General features: G+C 38.9%; 1 protein-coding gene across 5 annotated transcripts in view; it reads left to right on the forward strand.

The window, feature by feature from the left end:
- Positions 1-20501, forward strand: part of DENND1B (DENN domain containing 1B) — a 166643-nt gene that overhangs the window by 57875 nt on the left and 88267 nt on the right. For 4 of the 5 annotated variants that reach the window (XM_055724382.1, XM_055724380.1, XM_055724385.1 and 1 more), the window contains exons 4-5: positions 3876-3925; positions 13529-13648. In XM_055724382.1, the coding sequence (XP_055580357.1) occupies positions 3876-3925; positions 13529-13648 (170 nt within the window). The remainder of the gene's footprint in view (positions 1-3875; positions 3926-13528; positions 13649-20501) is intronic. The other variant, XM_055724383.1, reaches the window with a different exon arrangement.

Below are 20501 nucleotides of genomic sequence, written 5' to 3' on the forward strand. Positions count from 1 at the left end.
CCTTGTCTCCATAGACAAATGTAACTGGTAGAAATGCAGAAGACAAAGTAAAAAACCACACTCATGCCTGTGTAGAGATACATTAATAAGCTGATTATGTTATACATATCAAATCTGGTGCAATTTTCTTAATAGAAGCAGCTCCCCTACCACCTTCTGGCTGTAGTGAGATCACATCGTGTCTTGATCGAGTGGAAAAAGAAACAAGTACCCTCCCAAATCACCATGCTCTGCAATGTATACTAAACAGCTGTGAAGGTTTCATATGCTTGTATCAACTGACTGTGATATTATATTTATATATATAAATCCTATCTTTTCTAGTTAGTAAAGTATATGGTATCGATCTTATATCTAACCAAAATGACTAACGAGTAATTTCAGTTCAGAACAAGACTGTGAGTTATCAGGAGCTTTTCTCCAGAAAGCTGGTGTGGTGAGTTCAGAAGCATCTTCTAACAGCTTTTACGTTGCTTTATAAAATGATGATACATAGAATTAGCTGTACGGGTATCAAAATAAGCAAGGAACACTAAATAATTCTTTTTAGCTTCTGTTATATCATCTCAATATAGAGCCAGTGAGCATGACCAGGCCAGGCTGGAGTTGTGCACTGCAATTGATGAAAGGGAATTAATAAAACTGCTGGACCATGAGCCTGTGAGAATGCAAGTTTTTGCTGCTGTGCTATAGGCATAAAGGAAATATTTCCTTAAATACTGTTTCCATTTTTGTTTAAGCTTTTTGTGAGGGAAGCAGCTGATATAGTTCACATGACACTAATTTTATGATTTTCTTCTTTCTTTTGGAGCTTGTGTAAGGAATGAGATAGAGGATAACTTAGCAATTAAACTCAATTGTGTATGCAACTGTAGATGTTTGTTTGGTGTTTGAAAGCAAATAGGTAAACTTTTACTTGGTTTTTTTTACAATATTGTTACAGTGTTCCCCCTGTATGCAATTTCTTGCCTTTATGATACAGTGACCGTTTCTGAAAGCACTAATAGTGTGAGAACCGGAGGAGGAAATAATCATGGGACATGCAAATTAAGGATATTTTGCTTTCTGAAGACTTGTACAAGCTTTTGTCTTCACAAATAAAGGCATGCTTTTATGAAGGTACAAAATAAATTACACTAAATAAGTTACTCTTTTTCTGAGAGTGTGTATGTTGCCTCGAGAAGAGGTCCTGGTGGAGTTACGGATCCTTGAAAATGATGACCCATTAGGAGACAGAGCTCAAAGTTTATTCATAGAGAGGTTACTAAAAGTATCAACTGCAGTTGTACATGAATAGTGACTGTGAATGTGCATATAATGTCATTTGCATTTGAAATTTGTCTAGGAGCGTCCTGAGGGCGTATTATTTTCCTCCATTTAAAAAACCTGAATAGTACCTGTAATTAAGGGAGAAAACTGAGCCCTGGAAGCTAGGTAGGACTTCCATCTATTGATCTGTGTAAACCCAGCTTATGCTGTCAGGGGAGCAGCAGTCAACTGCTGAGCTGCTTTGTCACTGACATAAGCTGAGAGGATTTTTTTTTTTTTTTTGTCTATACTGTTTATACACCAGTCTATAGACCTGCTGGCTGGTTGAATTTTAAAGAGTGCGGAGGTTTAAAGACTTGTCCCCTGAGGGATGCTCCTGCCAGTTGGGAAGCGAGCGAGGCTGCTCTGCAGAAGTTACGTGCACGTGTGCTGGCTGGGGGGGACGGAGTGGGTCTGGGGGACGCTGTCCTGCCGCTCAGCCTGGAAAATGCTGCAAAACAGACCCATAATTTTCAGGTTATTTAGTCAAAATATTGAGCTAATACCTTTGTTTTTTTCATTTTGTTTTTGTTTTCCTTTTCATGTGTGATAATTTATTCTGAGAGAATACAATGGAGAACATAAATGAATACATTTCCATACCAAATTCTGAGTTGGTGCTAAGCTCGCCAGGCAGCAATTAAAATCCTTGGTAGCGAGGAGAAAATTACTTCTTACAGCGTGAGGATAGGTGCAGATTTGGAAAGAGAATTTAAGTAGAGTATAGAATACTTTCTTTGGAAGAGGAAAAACAAGCTTTATGAGCCTGAAGTGAAGAGACTGTTTGGAAATGTTTAGGAAATTTCTGAGTTAAAAGTTTTGATTAGCCTGTTCTGCTTGCTTGCTTTTGTTAAGAGTTTGTTATTACTGCTCCCAGCACCGTGTATGCTTGTTTCCTGCCCACAGAAATTCAAATGTTTACCTGCCCTGTTTGCATTTTGCTCCTCACTGTTCTGCAGTGGCCACTCACAGCAGGCAGGGTGGCGCTTGTGCAGTTTCTCTTAGAGAATGTTATATGTACTGCTATTTATAATTAAGTTAATAACTTTTCCCAAAACACAACATGTGACTTTCATACCCTTCTTTATCTGTGCTGACAAAGTGAAAGTTCAAAAGATTTCTTGAACTCTCTTGTATGACTTAGAAATTCTGGAAAATTTGACTTTTCCATTTTCTCCTGCACGATGGTTTACTGGGGCACATCATATACCTTTAGAACGTTGCAACTAATATATGCATCCAGTACTCAGAGGCATCTTTTTCCTGGACTGTTCATCCCCTTGCTGATTAACTTGCATGGGTTCTTCATGCTTTACGCTATCCACTGAGCCAGACAAATGTTTGAAGTAAATAATCATTGTGGTGTGTAGGAATTTAAATACATAATTTCCCCTAATGGGAGTTGACTGTTCAACATGCAATAAACAGAATTCAGGCTGGAGAGTGCTAACATCTTAGGTCAAGTTCCTAAACCCCTGTGTGCAGCTCTGGAAATTTGCAGTTAATGTGCATTTTTCTGAAAGTGCACACCTTGTGGATAACTCGTGTGTTCAGCAGTATGAGATGTCTGTTGGTCTGCTACAAAAAGGGAATCCTGTAGCTTTGGCCAACGATGTTGACGTTGACTGCCTCTTCTTAGCTTGAGCATTTCAGGGAGGGTTCGTTTTCCCATTTGGGAGCAAGGAAATAAAACTTGTTTTTCTGGGATCTTGTAAAGTCATTGTTTAATATTTGCTGCTAACTGATCTCGTAATTAACTTTTATTTTTTTTAAAGAAAAATGTCGACTTGTTTGAGAGCATTTTTATATTTTAATTAACACATTTAATTTGCCACTGAACAGCTTCTTAAATAAAATTCTGCAAAAAAGAGTGACATTATCCTTTCAGATTATGGTATGAATGTAGATCTGGTGGATTCCCCCCACCCCCTTCCCTTTATTAATAGCAAGTCTTGCTTGTGAAACACAAAGGGTTAATCATATAAATTTCTACTTTGGACCAGCAGACGATTTCCATAATTTTCAGCATTTGACTATGGAACATGTATAGAGTTGTTATACCTCTCTGTAATTCATTCTGCTGCCAACTTCATTCCCTTTTCTCTGCCTGCATTTTAATTGAAACAACATTTGTATTTTTGAGCCAGGATCTGTCAGAAGTCCCTGTGGCTAGTCTGTGGTACAAGTAGCAGCAGACGTGGCTTACCCATATGGTGTGGTGCTTCTTGTAAAATCCATATGGCCTTGTTGAAGGGAATCCCAGCGGGGATGTGAAGGGTGTTAATACCCTTCAGGCCAGGCCTTTGCCTCCTGGGGCTTCTATGGCATTGTCTTTGCAATCTGCCAAAGCACAAACTTAATTCCTTTTTAATAATCAATTATTTCAGTCCAGGAACGTGTGCTGTATCTTCTGCAATCATATATTCCTTGAACTTATTATTTGTTATGAGTATTTTTAGATATTTTTTAAAAGCAAGCTGTAGGGTAGTTGTTAACAACTGCCCTGAAAGCCTTTCAAAAGCCTTTTAAAAAAATCCTAACTTTATTTCTTTGACTTGTATTTACAGGAAGTGCTGAACAGCGTTCCGAAGTTCTGCTTTCCTTTTGACATTGAAAGGTATGTGGTACAGTTATCGTGTATTTAAAAATATTGCAGGTAGGCTAAATATCATTTTCTATGAAAGGGAAGATACAAAGAAAAGGAAAACATACTGCACTTCCTAAACTTGCACCTGCAGATGAGAAGAACACCACATCCTTTGTTCCTAAAGTAACTATGAAATCACTAGTAGGAAAGTACCACAGTAAGATGCAACATTTACAGAGATATAGGGATATCTTTTCCAAGGTGGAGCTACATTCCAGCTCCCAGTTTTTGTCCATTATAACTGTAAACATAATCTGTGTAAATATAAGGAAATAACAGTTTCCTTCAAATGGCGAGCATCGTAAAAAAACAACCAAGCAAAAAACCAAACCGAAAACTTATGTTGCACCAGGATGTAAAAGCTCACCCAGCAGTACTGAAAAACATGTTGTTTGAGTTCAAAGAAATGAAGACTTTAATTGCGTGGAAGTAACTGAATATGCAATTGATTTTTCTCAGAGATTAGCTCTTACCTTTCTGGTGGTGTGGCTTCCATGTAATGCTGCCAGTCATATAAATTGTTCATATAAAACATTTTTATAATTAAAATATTTATTTAAGCTTGTCAAAATGATTTATGGCAATTAATTTAATAAATTATACTCAGTTTGGAAAACTCATACTGTACTAATCAGCAAAGATTGAATTAGAAGTTTAATTTGCATAATTCATGAAAGATACACCCAGGTAGCATGCAGGCTGAGCTGGATTCAGAACAACATAGGCGTCAGTTGTAGATGGAGTCTCAAAGATGAGGAGCATCTATCAGATGCAAGGAGCTGCTCTCAGTGGACTAAAAGATGGTTTGTGTGTAGAGGAAAGAAGAGAGGCTTTGCAGGAAAAACACACTGGCAAAATAAAGATCTTCATAAACACAACTTCCCTGAAATAAACTACGTTCATTTAGTCTTTTGTAGTTGAATTTAATTAAGTTGTTTGGGTTTTGAACTGGTTAATCTCACTGTCCTTTAAGCTGTTTTAATGACTTAACTAATACGGTTGTCAGTGTTGGCTTTAAAGCATTGAAGTCTGTAATGTGCTTAAGATATGTACAGAATTCTGTTTAAAATTGGTAATGAAGATGAATAATGGAAATAAAATTTGAGGATAACAGAAAAAGGTGAGGTTCTGTTGCTGCCATCCAGTGGCAAGAAGATAATCAGTGGCAGCAAATAATTATTTTCAGATAACTCGTCTTGCGTTAACTATTTCTGTTGAACCATTCAGAAGACAGTTGCTCATATGAGATGAATAAGCTTAATCAATACAGTGTTGGGAAAACATAAATTTATAGCATAGCTAGCTATGTTTTTTAGCTGAGTATCTGAGGGAAGGAAAAGAAAAAAGAAAAAAAGACAAAGTTATGTAATGTTTATTGTTTGTCTGTTAATACCCGCCCATGCTCCCTCCGCAGACACACTTTTTGACTCTTGGCCTCATACTCGACTGTAAAGCAGTGCTCTCAAAGGTGCAGGATTTCTAAAAATTTCATAAAAATTGGCAGTTGAACAGAAGGAGGAGCAGTCCTTGGAAGCTGAAATATACTGGGGAGGGGAACAAGCCGGCTGTGTTTGGCCTGGCCTGCTGCCTGCTTGGGCAGCGCTGTGAGATCTCCACAACCGGCCACCGCGCTTGTGGCTTCTAGCGCAGCTGGGAGCTGAGTTTTAGGAGGTTTGTGGGAGAACCAAAGGCAGTGTGGGATCATGAGAGTATGAAAGAGCATGGACGAGGGGGAGGGGCAGAGCTATTGTGGGGGAAAAGGACAGAAATACTGGAAGCTCGTTAAAGAAAGCAGGCGACTGGCGAGCTATTTGTATGAACAACTTGCTGGCTGTGTGGTGTTTTTACCATTCACTATTCCGTTCAGGCATTTTCTGTAATGTAGACATACATTACTACTTTTTTTTTTTTTTTTTTTTTTTGAGAAAACTAGTGGTCTTCTGCTTTCTCAGTTTTACTTTTTATTTTGAAATTTGGACTTACAAAAAATTGAGGAAAAACAGTGCTATAGCTCCTTTTTATATGGCTTTTTTCCAATGGACATTTGAAATGTGACAAGAATTTTAGTTTTCATCTAGCCATAAATGTGCTTTCACTTGTCTGGTGGGGGAAAAAAATAATAATATTTTTTTCTTGTGTACAGATTCGTAATAGACTGTACGTCTAATACCCCCAGGTGTTTTACAGGCAGTTTCAATGTTTATTTCGGTACAGAAAGCTTTGATTGAAGTGAAGCACAAAGTATCTGTTTCATTGATTGAGCACATCGTACTTTAGAGAGTGTAGTTTCTCAGCCTGTGTTATATACACGTAAACCACTTCAAGCAATATCTGGTCCTGGTAAGAGCTAGAAATTACCAATGAAATTTCCGCTGATGCTGCTGATCAAGGTACCTAGAACAAAAAATGTGACTGTTCCATAGATTGCTTCTGGGTTCTTACTATACAGCAGTTGAAGGCAATGGAGTGTCATTTCTGCTAATTACCTACATAAAACTCATTAAATTAGGTAATCTATATTATTCAGGTTATGGGAGTGGGAAAGTTAAAGCACCATTAAAGCAGAGTGCTAAGTTCATTATCACCTGTTTTCTTCCAAATGTATTAGAGAATGATTTGAAAAGTGAATGAAATGAGAACACATATTTTAATTTGCTTTATTCACTGTATGACAGTGATTGTAGACAGAGATCCAGATTTAGTTCTCACTGTTTGATGCTTACATCATCTCACCAGATGTACTTACTTTATCTTATATGCAGATGTTATAAATAACTGTACACTACTCGTTCTAATTATCGAAAGTACATGCTGTGAATGGTGATTAAAAATCTAGAGGTAACTCCCATTAAATTTAAACTGAAAGTCAAGCCAAAAAAGGCACAATGGTGTAATGTTTTGACCATGACTTTAAGTTTTATATAATTTTTTTTATTGAAAGTAAGCACATAATTTCATTACTGCTGGTTATGGCTTACATTTTATTTTGAAGGGGTTAAGAAATGAATTGTGTCATAGAAGTTCTTGAGTGTTTTCTCCAAAAACCTGTCTTTTTTTTTCGTATGAATAAATTATTTTCGGCTTCATAAATGGCACAATTGTATAACATTCTAAGGGTTTACTTGTAGGTATTTATGACTAAGTTCCCTTTTCTCTGCAACAGAATTCCTTTCTCCATTTCTTTTCATACAGAATAGGTTTTAACATTTGAGAACATCAAGATCTTAATTTCCTTTTAATGTTTGCTAAGCTAATATTAATACATCAGAAAAAGCGCTATGTTCTCTGTCTTGTGCCTTGAATCCTTTACACAAATTCTGCATGGTTTTCTTCATTTTTCTTTCTCCAGCAGTCTTGCGTATTTTCACTCTTAACCCAAAACTCGGACCTTTGCAGAGAGCCTGCACCTCGATCTCTACATCCATCAGTTACTTAGCTGGATGGCGATTAGTGAGCATGCAACTTCTCCTCTTGTTCCTTTTGGGCCCATTACAAATTCAGTCTGAAGTTGCACTATGTCATTGCTTGACCCCTCAATCTTATCTATGCTTTGAATCTCTGTCATTTGTCTCTGCCATAAATATTTCCCCTCTCTCCTTCCTTTTCTCTATCTTTCCCCTTTCAGAATGCATTTCTTCTGCTGAATGTGTAACACGCGTGCCTTTTTAGCTAAGACACTTTGGAAAATGCCTGTGTAGGATCAGCATGGAGACAATGATGTGTACCTCATTAATTTCCCCTACCAGCACCCACCAGATTGCAGGGAAATGTTACATTTTGGAGCGTAAGAAGTGTTTCTGCTGCTGTAGAAGATTTCTCATTAGCAGTAGAATATTGCTCAAGTTTGGAAATTACTGTGCATATTATTTAGCTCATAATCTGTTAGGGTCAATGAGTAATGATGGCAGGAATGACATCACCTTCCATCTCCCGTTCCTGGCTAATGTTGGGTTTGTTGGTATTTCTGGTAAAAATCTGTGTGCAGAAACACAGTTATAATAAAGACAAACGTGAAACAGTGGCTGTAGAGATCGTTGGGTTTGTGAACCCAACTCTTGTGAAAGGCAATTATACCTTACACCAATATTTTTGCCTTCGAGGTAAATAGTTAAGAACGAAAAGTAAAAAATTGAGAACATATTTAAGCTGTACAGGAGAAGATAAACAAATTATAGCATTTCCTGCATGCTTCAGTCATTCCAGTCAGTTTGCAGAATAGGTTGTGAACTGAAATGCACAGCAGCAGTTTTATACAGCTGAGTCCTTTCCATCCTTTCCCTCATTGTATCATGGTACGTATGTGTAAGAGAGAAGTCTTTGTCAGGAAGGTTACGGCGTGCACTGTGGAAGAGTGTAACTATTCGTTTTGAGTGCGGGTTGTGTGGATGCCGTGTGTGTGCAGAAGTGGACCCATCTGAGAGGAGACCTGGGCACACCGAGGGACCTCTGATAGACCCTGGGCAGGTACGATGGCCAGGGCCCCTGGCCAGAGCAGGCTGCTCTTGCAACTGGAATACACCCAGTGAGACTCTTTACTAAGTAGTAGTGTGGTGCTAACTAGTAGTGTGGTGTCTTTTAATGCTTCTAGTGTTTGAAGACATAACCCCAGTTACAAGTTGACTGTCCTTTTTATTTGTGGGGATTTTCTTACTTGGTGGTAGCTTTGTATGTTTTTATATCTTATGCAGTTTTCTTCCTGTTCCTTTTCTTTCTGATGTGTAAAGATGTTCTTTCTGATGTTTCTTCCTGGGGTTTATGAGAAGCAGATCTCAAGTCAGCTCAGTTGGAGCAGAGGAGCCCTTCACACAGGGAGCCTGAGCTGTGGGCTCATGGATCATGGAGTGGGTTTGGAAATGGAGAAAAATAGTTCCTGAAGCTGAGTTTTGGGGATAGCAATTAGTTGAAGGAGATGGCCCAACCTAGGGTGACTGTCTCCCCAGTCTCTGCATCAGCTTGTACCACTACCCTAATATCTGGTTTTCAAATTTCTCCTTGAAATGGTTTCTAATCCATTCTCTGATCAGGGGAGAATTAGGTTGAATGACTGGCGGGGTTTGATTCTCAGTGTCAGACTGGGAGATTAAATACATTTGAAATTTTCAAGTTTAGGTAGCAGCCACCAAAGCTTTCATCAGAACTGTGTACTTCAGTTACATTGGTCAAGTATGTGTACATGACACCTTGTAATTAACAATACCAGTAACATTGTTTTCTTCTAAAAATAAGTCATCAAAATCTGTATTCCCATGCATAATAATTTTCTGGAACTCACTGAAAAAATGAATTTTTTCTGAATCTGAATCTGAAAAATCTGAAATTCAAAACCCTTCAAAGATGTCTAAAATTTGAAGAAGAAAAAAATAATTTCAAACATCTTCTGTATCCTAAACAGATTAACTTGGAAGAAGAGCAATTCTTACTGAGAACAAGGGATAAAGTCAATAATTAGACATGCTGGTTTTGGTTTGTAGAAGAGATTTAATTCCTGCCTTAATTAGTTTTCTCAAGGCAGCCTTAAAATGAGTCCTGAACAATGACTATAGTGTAAACAAAAATCTTTAAAATGACTCTTTACCTACTGCATACCCAAAGAGCCTTTTCTGCATTGTGTAGATATGTACTTAGAAAATTTTAAAAACTACTTCTATTCTACAGTGAACTGTAATAACCTTGAAAGAGCCCATTGTAGTCTGCAGGGTTACTAAGTATTTACGTACATTCTTTGCTATTAGTGATTTATTATTGTTAAACTAAGATTAAAAGTAAGCATGCAGGGCAAGAGTTGAAAGCAAGTCAAGAGCAAGGCAGAGGAGTGAGTGAGAAGGTCAGTGAAGGCTGGGAACAACTTGTGCCTGCTCTCCCCACACAGGTGAGTGGATCGTGCTCTCTTCAAGCAGCCAGCTCGGCCACCATTTTGCAGAAATTTTTTGAAGCTCAGCCAGTTGATCCTGCACTCCGATAGAAAGTCTAGGTAACATTTTGTGTAGGGAACTCTGGTACATAATTACGCTTTACCTGGGTTGATTTTCACATTAAGGAGAACTTTGAGAGGCGTCATTTGTGGTGGTTCAGTAGCAGTGCCGGGAGCTGCTACCTGCCTCTGGAGGTGAGAGTTGACTTCTGAACAACCTGAATGGGCTGCAGTGAAACAGAGGCATGAACCCCGCGTCACATAGCTAGCATTTGTCCATGAGGGTATATGCAATATATATCTTAAAATTGTAGTGCTACCACTTCTTAAATGTTTTACGGGCCTGGTTTATACATGGTGGTTATCTATCAATGCATACAAATCCCCAATCATAATTTGTTTCTGTAAGGCTTATGTATAGTCAGTGTTAATTCTGTTGAAGAGGAGTAAAAAACCTGACATCCTTGCTGCCCTTGGATCTTAAGTGGAGTTCTCAAATTAGAAATCCAGGATTAACTCAGTATTTTAAACTGATCGCAAAACGCGGTCCAGATGGGTGGTCACTGGCTGCTATTAGCTGTTCCTTTGAAGCAACTGGGACCAAATGTAAACTTATGGGTTCTTTGTGGAGGCTCAGTATTAACCTTGGAGTTTTTCTTAGTTTGAAAATCTGCAACATGCTGCTTACACCTCCTTCTAAACTGTGTGGGAAGCAGTTTTCAAGCTGGGCCACTTTTACATTTACTGTTGAAACATGGATTTGTCTTTCTTAAAGAAGCAAAAGGAAGACATGGAGTTGGAGGTGGTGAGATGGTGTTGGAATTGGTGAACTCGTAACTTGACTGGGCTATTTTTAATAAGGAATATCAGAATTTAAATCTCATGCTTTAAAGTGGTCTTGTGTCGTGACATTTTTACGTATGCTTTAATTGCAATACTGGTTGTTTTCCTCTGTCGTCTTCAGGTTTTGGGAAGGGAAGAGACAAGTACCTGAAAGCAAGAGATCCTTGCTGATACGAGTTTTTCGGGGCTAAGGAATTGTTGTCAAGCAGTAATAGAGTTACCATTTGCTTGACATACATGTACACCATACATTAAAAACAACGCCTGCATAGATGAGTGTGTATTAACAATTGCTTGTGAATTATCAATGATCTCTATGGGTCTTGACCGATGGTAGATGGGTAGATAGGCACCCGACTACAGAACTGTGCCAGGGGTTCTGTGACATAAGAAAAAGCTGGTTGTGGCTGTGGAAAACTCCACACCTGATGGTGGGATGCAGCAGAGCAGGGAGGGGTGGGAGCAGGAGGCAGCGGAGATCGCTGTGTGGTGCATTACCGGTGCTGCTGACTGCCCAGCTCCTGCTGAACTGTTGTGTAAGCCCCTGGGCAGTGTGTGTGTGGTACTGAAACCATACTGCAGGTTTCGGTGGCAGTCTGGTGTCAGGAATAAAGCAGAAAATGCAGAGATGTGAGATAGCAAATTGCATCATTGGCAGGGGAGTAATAACCCTGTGTTATTGATAGCTCTGTGTTGTATGGGGTGTAATACACAGGCACTGTGCTCGCTATACAGAACCTGAAAAATGAAGGACTAAGTGAAAGCCACTGAGCGTTTACTGTGTTTCAAGAGCACACCAAGTTGTTCCAGTCTATCGAAGACAAGTGAGGAGAATGCTTGTTTTAATCATTTGAGTTTAATTACCTGACCAAAAAAATAGGCCATTAATTAGCGTGGGTTTCCAGGGATTATATTGGATTAAATGTGTCTTGTAGTGTCATATATGCTCAGCACAGCCTTTTGTTTCAGCCTGGTCACTGTATGCTCACGAGGGACTAGACCAAACTGAAATGAGTGGGGGCACTACGGTCTGGGTAGTGGTATCACTTAGCTAATCTTTAAGCTGTTGTCATGCACACGTTAAGCATTGTAACATAAATTTGTACATTGTAACTTCTCTCGCTCTTTGATCCTCTGCTGCTTTCTTCTTTCCTAGGGGAAAATTTTTGGTTTTTTTTTTGATGGAGGTTTAAAAACAAAACACAAACAAAACACAAAAAAGCCACAATAATAAAACCCCCAAACATATTGCAGGGGATAAATAAAAAAAATATTTTGTGCTCTTAGATTGGAAGACTGAGATCTGTGATGGTTTTCAGCTTCTCTAGGAATTCATTTTCAGCTTGGCATCTAAGATCGAACCACACGTGACGCACGCTAATCATAGTGCTTACTAGCAGGTGCTTAGGTATTCTGCTGTAGAAGATCATGGAAGAGTGGAAAAAGAACAGCAGACAATAGAATTACAGGGAGAAATGCTGCATTTTATGTTTGCAAATCTCCATGTGTTCCCCATTATAACTTTGTTTTCATTTGGCTTTAATTAAATCTTTAAAGATCACTTCCAACCCAAACCACTCTGTGCTGCATTCTGTGCTACACATTACCTCTCCTGGCTGAAAAAGCCAAGCTTACCTAAAGCTGCTTTTCTTTGGGAGATTTTGGAAAAGTGCAATATGTGTTTCTGTGAGTGAACTTCAGATACAGTCGTTTGATTGCAAAATGCATTCAATGTAAGCGTTTTAGAACATTTCTATGAAGATCACTGAAGTTTGGCCACACTGAAAAGCAGGTCTGTCCCATGTTCTCAGTGATCTCTTGTCTGACGCTGACAAATGGCACAGGAGAGAAAGGTGCCTGGCTTGAGACCATGAAGGAGATAAGAGACATGTCATGGCAGTGAAGATGCCATTTCTTCTTAAAAAGAAATTGGGAAAAGGTTCATACTGTCAAGCAGAAAGTGGAGAGGCCAGGAATGGAGCTTGGTACTGGGACCTGGAGACAAGTATGAGGAGTCAGAGGTGACACTGGAGCGGGAGGCAGAAACCGAGAACAAAATGCGTTGGGCTGCGCTGCTGAGGGAATGCTGGCAGGGCAGAGCTTGGGGGTAAAAGGAGCTGGAGCATCAGGCAGGGAAATTTTGTGTCAACTTTCAAGGCAGAGTAAGGCTCGAGTCGGTGCATGTTTTGATATAGTCTTGAAGATACTATTGTTTTAGCTCTTATGCTGTTAGTTCTTGATTATTTACTGGTTTTTGCATATTTTTTTTTGCACTGGAAAATGAATTCAGCAACAAGTTCTTTGTTGGGCAACGTGTAGTGCAAAAAAAGGGAGGAAGATGTGTGGGTGCATAGGAAGGCTACAGGTTTAACCAAGGGAGCTATTCTGAAGGGAAAAAGAAAAAGAAAAAAAAAAGGCGCAAAAAAGAAGTCAGTTTTCTAATGGATGCCTTAAACCAGGCCTGTAGGATGCCCGTTTAATTAATTATTTGTAGAATTGTAAACCTTGTTTCTGGGTACCGTTTTCCACTGTTGAGGTGTCCTCAAAGCCGACAGGCTGTGGCAGGCTTGTGCTGGCTCTGCCTGGGCCTTAGGTAGTGAGGGGCTGTGTGCCACACCGTGCCGCTGTGCCTGTTGCGGCCCGAGCTGTGTGACACACCGAGGGACCTGGGCTCCTCTGTGCTGATGAGACGGGGCGGGGGGCAGGGGGCACCTGGGTGCTGGGGAGGGAGGGAGGGGTAGTGAGGCTTGAGACCAAGGACTTAAATGCTCGCGTTTGATGTGATTTAGTGGTTTTATGCTCTGTATCTAATTTTTCAGGGGGTCCCAAAACCAAGTAGGACAGCATTTTACCTTTGTGCTCACCGACATTGAAAGTAAGCAAAGGTTTGGATTTTGCCGTTTGACGACAGGAGGCAGGGTCTGTCTCTGTATTCTAAGGTAAGTCAGCCCAAGTAAAGTTGAGTCAGGGAGTGAATGTAAGAAAAATACACGAAAAAGTATCTGCTAATGTGTTTTATTTATCTATCAGGATATAATTTTTCTACAAGTGTTAACACTGATTTCATTTCAAAAGTGGACCCAAGCCCTATGTGATGATATCCTTGTGTGAGGCTAAATAATTCTATTTAAATAACATGAAATCTTTGCTTAAAAGCAGAGTGCAATATGCTGCAGCTTTAGAGGCTTTGAATGTTATGTATTTTTACTTTTTAATGAGATCTTTGTCAAGTATCCAGTCAATTTAACAATAAAGTGCATTATTATGTATTCCTGTCCTTGGAAATATGATTTTTGGATGTATCTTCCATGTTTATTTAGCCAGACCGTATTTAATCTAAGAAATGCTTAGAGCCAGATAATTCTCAATAAAGAGCATGCTGCTTGATTGCAGAAGAGATATTGGTGATTACGAAGTTGACCCCAGTGAAATACTTTGTTTCTCCCTCTGCTTTTTCTTTCTTCTCCTGTAAGACAATTGTTTTGGTAATGAAAAAAAAAAGACTTGTTTAGCTGTCCTAACCCCCTTTCAATTAAATTAATTCAAAGCCAGTGTGCTTTAATTAAAAGGCAAATTTGCAACTTCACTTAAGAGCCTAGCGGCCTCTGATGCCCACAGAGGAAATGAGAACTTCCAGTTCAGCAACACATGAGAACAACAGGACTGAAGTGAAGTGTAATTACCTTCAAAGTGAGAATCCCCGAACACAAGGTGAAAGAGGCGCCACGTGCTGCCAAAGAGCCAAACCCACTGGCGGCAGAGGGGCAACATGGATAATGCTGGAGAGTAAGCTAGGAAGCTTGTGAAGAAAAGCAGATTATCTGGTATTTGAACAACATGGAAATCGGGCAGTCGCAGAAGGTGTCCTTAGGATAGACCACATGAGTTAGGGAGACAAACCCAACAGCAACTTGTATGAGAATTTCAGTAATAGACCATGTGCAGGGGCAAAAAACCTCCACATAATATAGAAACTTACAGAGCAGTGCTTAAAACTACTGGAGATATCCCATGAAGATTTTTGTGAGCTTTTAAACAGATTCTAAACTTAATGTTGAAAGCCAATACACTGGACATTTTTGGTCAAGTAATTTTAATAATAAGTATTTGCTCTAAATATTGCATAAAATAATAATTATGGCCATATAATGAAAATAACAAAAGGAAAAGACTATATTCTGGGAATTAATTGACTTTCTATGATCCTGACAATACTTCTTTAATAATACTGCAGAAAGATTTGATTTGTAGGATTTGGGAGCGTATGATGTTTAACCCGTTTCTCTGTGATACCTTTTGTTAGTATACCTTGTTAAGGCCTGGAGTGAGAATGTATGTGCATGCTTTTAGCTCTTTATCTGAATTAACCTTTTATTCCCTCATCAAGTGAGAAACAAAATTTTTTACTTGTACTAACGTTGTCTGGCTGGCTTCTAATGCTGTAATAACAAATGTTTAATCAGTTACGCAAGCTCAGGTATGCACATTTAAATACTATTTGTAGTGCTACAAAGCAAAGGATGGAAATTCTCAGCTGGGGTAAACTTGGGCATTTATTTTATTTTTCCACAGACATACATCAGCTAAAGATTAGTCAACGGTCTGTTACTTGGTAGAAATAACAAGGAAAATGAAAAGTGGCAAGCTATAATTTTTCACCGAACTGTAATCAAAGCATTGCCTTCATTGCTTTTATTGTGACAGTTTCAAATTTACAACACATAGCTGAATGCATAACAGCACTAGCTTCACAGCATTGTACTTCTAGCTTGGTAGTCCATTTCTCTCCAATTTGTGTGTTGTGCTCAGACAGAAAGAATGCATCAGTATTTCCATCTGATGTCTTCTAGTATCCAGTCTGGTTTCTGCTCTGCATCCAAGATCCATTAGAAGTGGCCAAGTGAAAGGGATGCAGTAGCAGATTTCTTTTGACATTTTATGTGGCTTTCCTTTGTACATGCTTGCTGATCTTAAATTAACCAAAATCAAAGAAATCTTAATAAATTAAGGCTGTCTTTATATACAAAGAGTGTGTATGCATGTTCACACTTGTTCTCTTCCATATATCAAAATAACATAAATTTGTATTCAGTGTGTGAATGTAATTACTCTGCTGTGTGAGCAGTTCAAACTACTTGTCTTACACAATAGTCATAGACTTTTATATAAACACACAAATGCAGGTCTATATAAATACCATGTCTAACTATTTACATCTGCATATGCACATACATGTATATTGCCTCAAACAAGAGGAACATATTAAGATTGCTGACTTGGGCTTTAACAAAGACAACTAGGGGTAGTAAAATACTGAAAAATTTACTAAGTGAAATGGTCATAAATAACTAAAATCTAAGTAAAAATCTCCGAAAAGAAGAGCAGGAACAAGCCAGTCAAAGTGATGAGAAGGAAATACTATAGACATTTGGATAGGCTGACGAGTGGGGAACAGGACACAGCTTTTCTCTTGTGGATGTCCCTTGTGAATGGTACCAGGCCAGGCGTTAACCCGTGCCAGGGCTGCTAGGAGCCAGGGCTTGAGCTGCTGAATGGCGTTCTGAACTGAAAACTGAAGGAAAGGCTGCTTGTCCTCAGGTTTTACACCAGCAGTCTAAAGCTGCTTGATTTATGGGACTTCTCTCTATGATTTGTTCTTCATCTGAAACACTAATTAAAGGAAATCATCTCTGAATTTGCAGCCACATGGTCCTGCTTTAAACTGGATAGTTTGAAACAGAAAATCTACATCTAAAACTCTAGCTTAAGTTTTATGGGTTTTCTTATGTTTTAGAAACATGTGTGTATGAATTGTGTAAACAGAATTTTCTCCCAAATCAGAATGTTTTGTTCAAGTTGTCTGTGTATTTATACAGTGAAGTAAAAATCCCCTAAGGTAGCTGTCTCGGGCATTTTTGTTTGAAGAACATAATTGTGACACAATATTGTCTGAAACGATCATGCAGGGCTGGACTACAGTTGCCAAATTCAAAGCGCCAGTAAGTGCAAACCCATATTAAGATAAGAGGATGCTTCTTGGGTTATTCTCCAGAAGTTTTGTGTGATTCCTTTGCCAAGTTTTGTTTTGTTGTTTTTTGGTTTTTTTTTTTCTTGCTTTAAACTGCGCGGCTGCTTTGTGAAGCTGTCGGTGTGACTCCTGCTGGGTCACCTTCTCTCTGTCCACAGACTGTTGAGCGAATGCAGCCCTGTAAAAACAAGGGGTACCACAACAGGAATAACATATAAGAGTAACATACCTTGTTGTGCTCATATACTATACTGTATCTTTTCTTCTAGTCTTACTTTTTATGTCTTAATTGAAATAATAATTTTGCCAGTTGTGAAGTGGCACAGTAGAAATTTCAGTGTTCTCTTTTGAATAATAGGAGGAGACTTAATTCTTCTGAGTATTGTTTCTAAATATCACTGCTGTTTGCAGTAGGAATAATACTTGGGTTTACATGCAATTGTGTTTGAATTACCTGAACGATTTTAGTAGAAAGTGCAAATAATTTGACTGAAATTTGTTTTGTTAAAAGTCTTGAAACTGTTGGTGGACTCCGAGAGTGACCTTATGTATCCATAGGAACGCAAAATGCATCATTAAAGTGCTCAGTCTTAGATTTCATTAATTTTATGACTGTAAAATTGTCACCTATGTTTCCAAATGAAATGCTCTAATAAGGAGGACAGGTTTATGTGGTAAGCCTTTGTAGTTCTTCAGTTCAGACCATGCTTGAAGTGCTTGAAGCTTTCTCTCTCTTCCTTTAGGCAAATCCCTTAGAAGCAGAATGTTTCAATTTTACACATTTTGTGTCAATTTTCCAGACAGAAAAGTAGCCCCTAGACATTAGACATTTAGCTACGGAAAGGCAGTTTCCTTAGTTTTATTTGATTACTAGAAGTTAGATTCCTGCTGATAGTTCAGGACTGTTAGTGGTTACCTGACTATTTGACAGAAAACATTTCCTCTCCTTTATTTAACCTTTGACTCATGAATGTAAAAGTTTTATCAGAGCTATAGTAGAGGCACCAGTGAGGTGGAAGTCTACTTACAGCAACAAGGGTTATGAGTGACTTTGAATAAAAGTCTGAGCTCCTGCCTTGTGGCTCATTTGGATTAAAAGAAAATGCAAAGTACGTTTTTAATTAACCATGAAATATCTTGGGTTTTTGCTTTTGTGACAGGCAGTGGCTGTACTTCTAAATAAAGACCACTGTATTCTCAATCAGGGAATAGATATGTATTAAAAAAATATTGCATGTGTTTTAGTATTTTTCTTTATTATGGGGGAAAAGTTTTGTGGCAACTTTGGAGACATTGCTGTATGTTGCTGGAAGTTGTATGTTTGTTTCTCAAATAGTTATTGATAGTGACATGATGAATGCAAAGACAATGTGTACAAGTAGAGAAAAATAAACAAGAAGCCGATGATGGTTTAATAGTTTAAGAACCTAAATTATTTTTATTTGAGGTTTAGGCTTCTAAATGCATTAAAATTGAAAATGAAAGCCCTGTTATTCCTCGGTTTTATCTACTGTGAAGGGGGTTCATTGATAACCTTTTGACAATTTTGTAGAATAGCTAATTAATTATGAAATACACTGCTCATAAATAATTCAATGAATACAAGTATGATGTCTAGTAATGGATTTTAATTTTGATTTTATCTGTTGTTAAGGTATGTATGAATGTGAGGATTTTGAGCTAGGAGTAACGTATTACAGGTTTCCTTCGTTAAATTCAGCCATTTCAAAACTATTTTTTGCAGAGGATGCATTTCTGTACTGAATTAAAAAAAAATATTACCTAGCCTAACAGATGTCGATGGACATTTGTGCGCTTGATGACTTTTCTGTACACAGACTAGTTGTCTGTGCTAAACAAAGTTTAAATTTTGCAAGATTTGCTAACAGAACAAACTAAGAAGATTCTTTCACCTGTAGTGCTTCTGGTTTTTAGCTATTAGACGCAGAAGTGCCATGCAAGCCAACAAGGCCCAGTGCTGGGTCCTGCACTTGGGGCACAACAGCCCCACACAACGCTACAGGCGGGGGGAGGGGCGGCTGGAAAGCTGCCTGGCCAAAAAGGACCTGAGCTTGTTGATCAACAGCCACCTGAACAGGAGCCAGCAGTGTGCCCAGGTGGCCAAGCAGCCCGACAGCACCCTGGCTTGTACCAGACACAGTGTGGCCAGCAGGGCTGGGGAAGCGATAGTCCCCCAGTACGCAGCACTGGTGAGGCCGCACCTGGAATCCTGTGGCTGGTTCTGGGCCCCTCACTGCAGGAGGGACACTGAGGGGCTGGAGCGTGTCCAGAGATGGGCAACGAGGCTGGGGAAGGGGCTGGAGCACAAGGTCTGTGAGGAGCAGCTGAGGGAACTGGGGGCGTTTAGTCTGGAGGAAAAGGCGGCTGAGGGGAGACCTTATCCTGCTCTGCAACTGCCTGAGAGAAGGTTGTAGCAAGGTAGGTGTCGGTCTCTTCTCCCAAGCAACAAGCAATAGGACAAGACAAAATGGCCTCCAGTTGCACCAGGGGAGGTTTAGACTGGATAGTAGAAAACATTTCTTCACCAAAAGGGTTGCCAAGCGTTGGAACAGGCTGCCCAGGGAGGTGGTGGAGCCACCCCCCGCCCCGGAGGTATTGAAAGACGTTGTAGATGTGGCGCTTAGGGGGATGGTGTAGTGGTGGACTCGGCAGTGTTGGGTGACGGTTGGACTCGGTCATCTTGAAGGTCTTTTCCAACTTAAGGGATTCTGTGATTTTAAAATTCTATACACAGTGCTTTATCCAATACGGTCTCTGGATAAAGATGTAAAGCCTATTTCATGGGAATGTTCATCTAGAGTAGTCCAAATAAATTAATAGGATTATTAACACAGGTGCTTGCAAAATCAGGCTGTGGTACAAGAGGATAAAAATATGCTTGACAGCCTTTAGGATGTTACAAAATAAAAGAGCTTATACTTACTCTTTGAATTGAGAATCTAAAATACCACCTGATACCTGTCTTACCAACAAACACAACCTGTGTTTATATTTACTTTTGAATGCAGAGATACATTGTATATGCAGACACAAAGGCACTGTTTATGAAAACAACAAATATAAGAATTCTTTATTATACTGAATTAATAGCATTTGGCAAATACATAGAAGAAAGATATAAAGGGAACTTCTATGCTCTCCAATAGATCTTTGTAATATTTTGTTGCACTAAGAACAGTACAATTAAAAATATCGACAACAACTTTTGCAATTAATCTCCTTTAGAAGAACTGAAGATTGTGTGAAAAAGAGAGGACAGGTCTTGGTGGCCTTTGGTTTCATACCGTATAATGTAATGGAGTACTTGTTTTGATTGCCTTAATTTTTCAGGTTTAAGAGGCATGTTGAAATTATTTTAAACGTGTCTGTGGTTATGAGGCTTAAGGCAGTTCTTTTTCCAGTCTTTCAGCTCAGAAAGGAAACTGGCATTTTTAAACTGTGTGCAAATAGTCTGTTTTTACAGTGTTTTTCTTTGTGGTTTTGTTACATGAAGACATGGAAGTATATCGTCAACCTGATTTTGCTATGGCAAGAAATTCTTGTACGGGTGCTCTGGTCAGCATGACTTGCGTATGAAAGAAAAGTCTCCCTTGGTTTTCTGCTAGCGTTCATTAATGTCAAATAATGAATTCGACCTTTTTATGCATTATTTAAAAATTACTTCTAACTTTTATTTTCACAGTAAAAGGGGAGTTAAGATCATGGATACAAGAAATATGGTTAATATTTTATTGAAGTAGGAG

The sequence above is a fragment of the Falco cherrug genome, chromosome 12 (genome assembly GCF_023634085.1).
Source record: "Falco cherrug isolate bFalChe1 chromosome 12, bFalChe1.pri, whole genome shotgun sequence".
Taxonomy (NCBI): domain Eukaryota; kingdom Metazoa; phylum Chordata; class Aves; order Falconiformes; family Falconidae; genus Falco; species Falco cherrug.